Source organism: Egretta garzetta, unplaced genomic scaffold (assembly GCF_000687185.1).
Source record: "Egretta garzetta isolate BGI_Z169 unplaced genomic scaffold, ASM68718v1 scaffold71, whole genome shotgun sequence".
NCBI lineage: Eukaryota > Metazoa > Chordata > Aves > Pelecaniformes > Ardeidae > Egretta > Egretta garzetta.
Genome location: NW_009258618.1, coordinates 182,659 through 183,561, shown reverse-complemented (window position 1 = coordinate 183,561; position 903 = coordinate 182,659). Strand labels below are relative to the sequence as shown.

At 54.4% G+C, this 903-nt stretch overlaps 1 protein-coding gene across 1 annotated transcript in view; it reads right to left on the bottom strand.

Moving 5' to 3' along the window:
* The window catches only part of LOC104134537 (Grid2 interacting protein), a 38,839-nt gene extending 38,632 nt beyond the window's left edge, over positions 1-207 (bottom strand). The window contains 1 exon segment of the mRNA XM_035903554.1: positions 1-207. This exon segment is cut by the window's left edge and continues 55 nt beyond it. Coding sequence (XP_035759447.1) covers positions 1-207 — 207 coding nt within the window.
* Between the last annotated feature and the right edge of the window lie 696 nt (positions 208-903).

Below are 903 nucleotides of genomic sequence, written 5' to 3'. Positions count from 1 at the left end.
GTTGCTGCGGCGCTTGGCCAGCCCAAGCAGTGCCTCGCAGCCCAGGGAGGAGACCGGCTGCCCCTCAATCTCCAGCACCTCATCGCCTGGCCGCAGCCCCGCCGCTGCCGCGCTGCTGCCCTCCTGCACCCAGAGGATGTAGCACGGACCAGTCCCGCTTATCTTGAACCCGAAGGCCTCAGGCCAGCCCTCGTTGGTTGCTGGCATGGCTGCAACTGGAAAAGAAGGTGGGGGGCAGGGGGGAAGAAAAGTTGTGGTACATTTTCCACCTATTTTCCACCTTTAATGTTAGCTCCTGTAGATGCCACATGGATCCCATTGGGTGTGGGGGCTCTAATTTGTGCTGCGCCCCCCCACTGCAGGGAAGAAATGCCCTAAGAGGGACAGTTTTCATCTATATTTCCCTAAAAATGGCTTTTATTCTTCCATTGTCAGGCTGCTGGCAGTGCTGCTGCCGTTAGGGGTGAGGAAGCTGAGTTGGCTGGAAAGGCCGGGACTAAAGCTGGGACCCGATCCGTGGCCTCACACAGCCCTTGTCTCGCCCCTCGGTGGCACCCACCTAACACACCCACACCCACACACATACTCCACCCCACCCCCACCCCCTCACCCTCCCCCCCGGGAATACCTGCTGGTGTTTATTTGTCTAGCAAAATGATTATTGCATTTCCCTGGCATGTCATGTTAATGGACAGATCATCCAATGACTTACGACAGCCTTATTTTAACTAACGCTTCTCCATATTTTAACAGTTTGCAACTGCAAAGTCATCAGCATTTGCCAGATCCTCTCAGCTCTCCTGGGAGCGTTTCTTTGTGCCCTCCCTGTCCCACATGTAGCATTAACCCTGTCACAGAATCTCAAAATACAAAGATGAGGATTTTCAAAAGGACTTCTCTGCG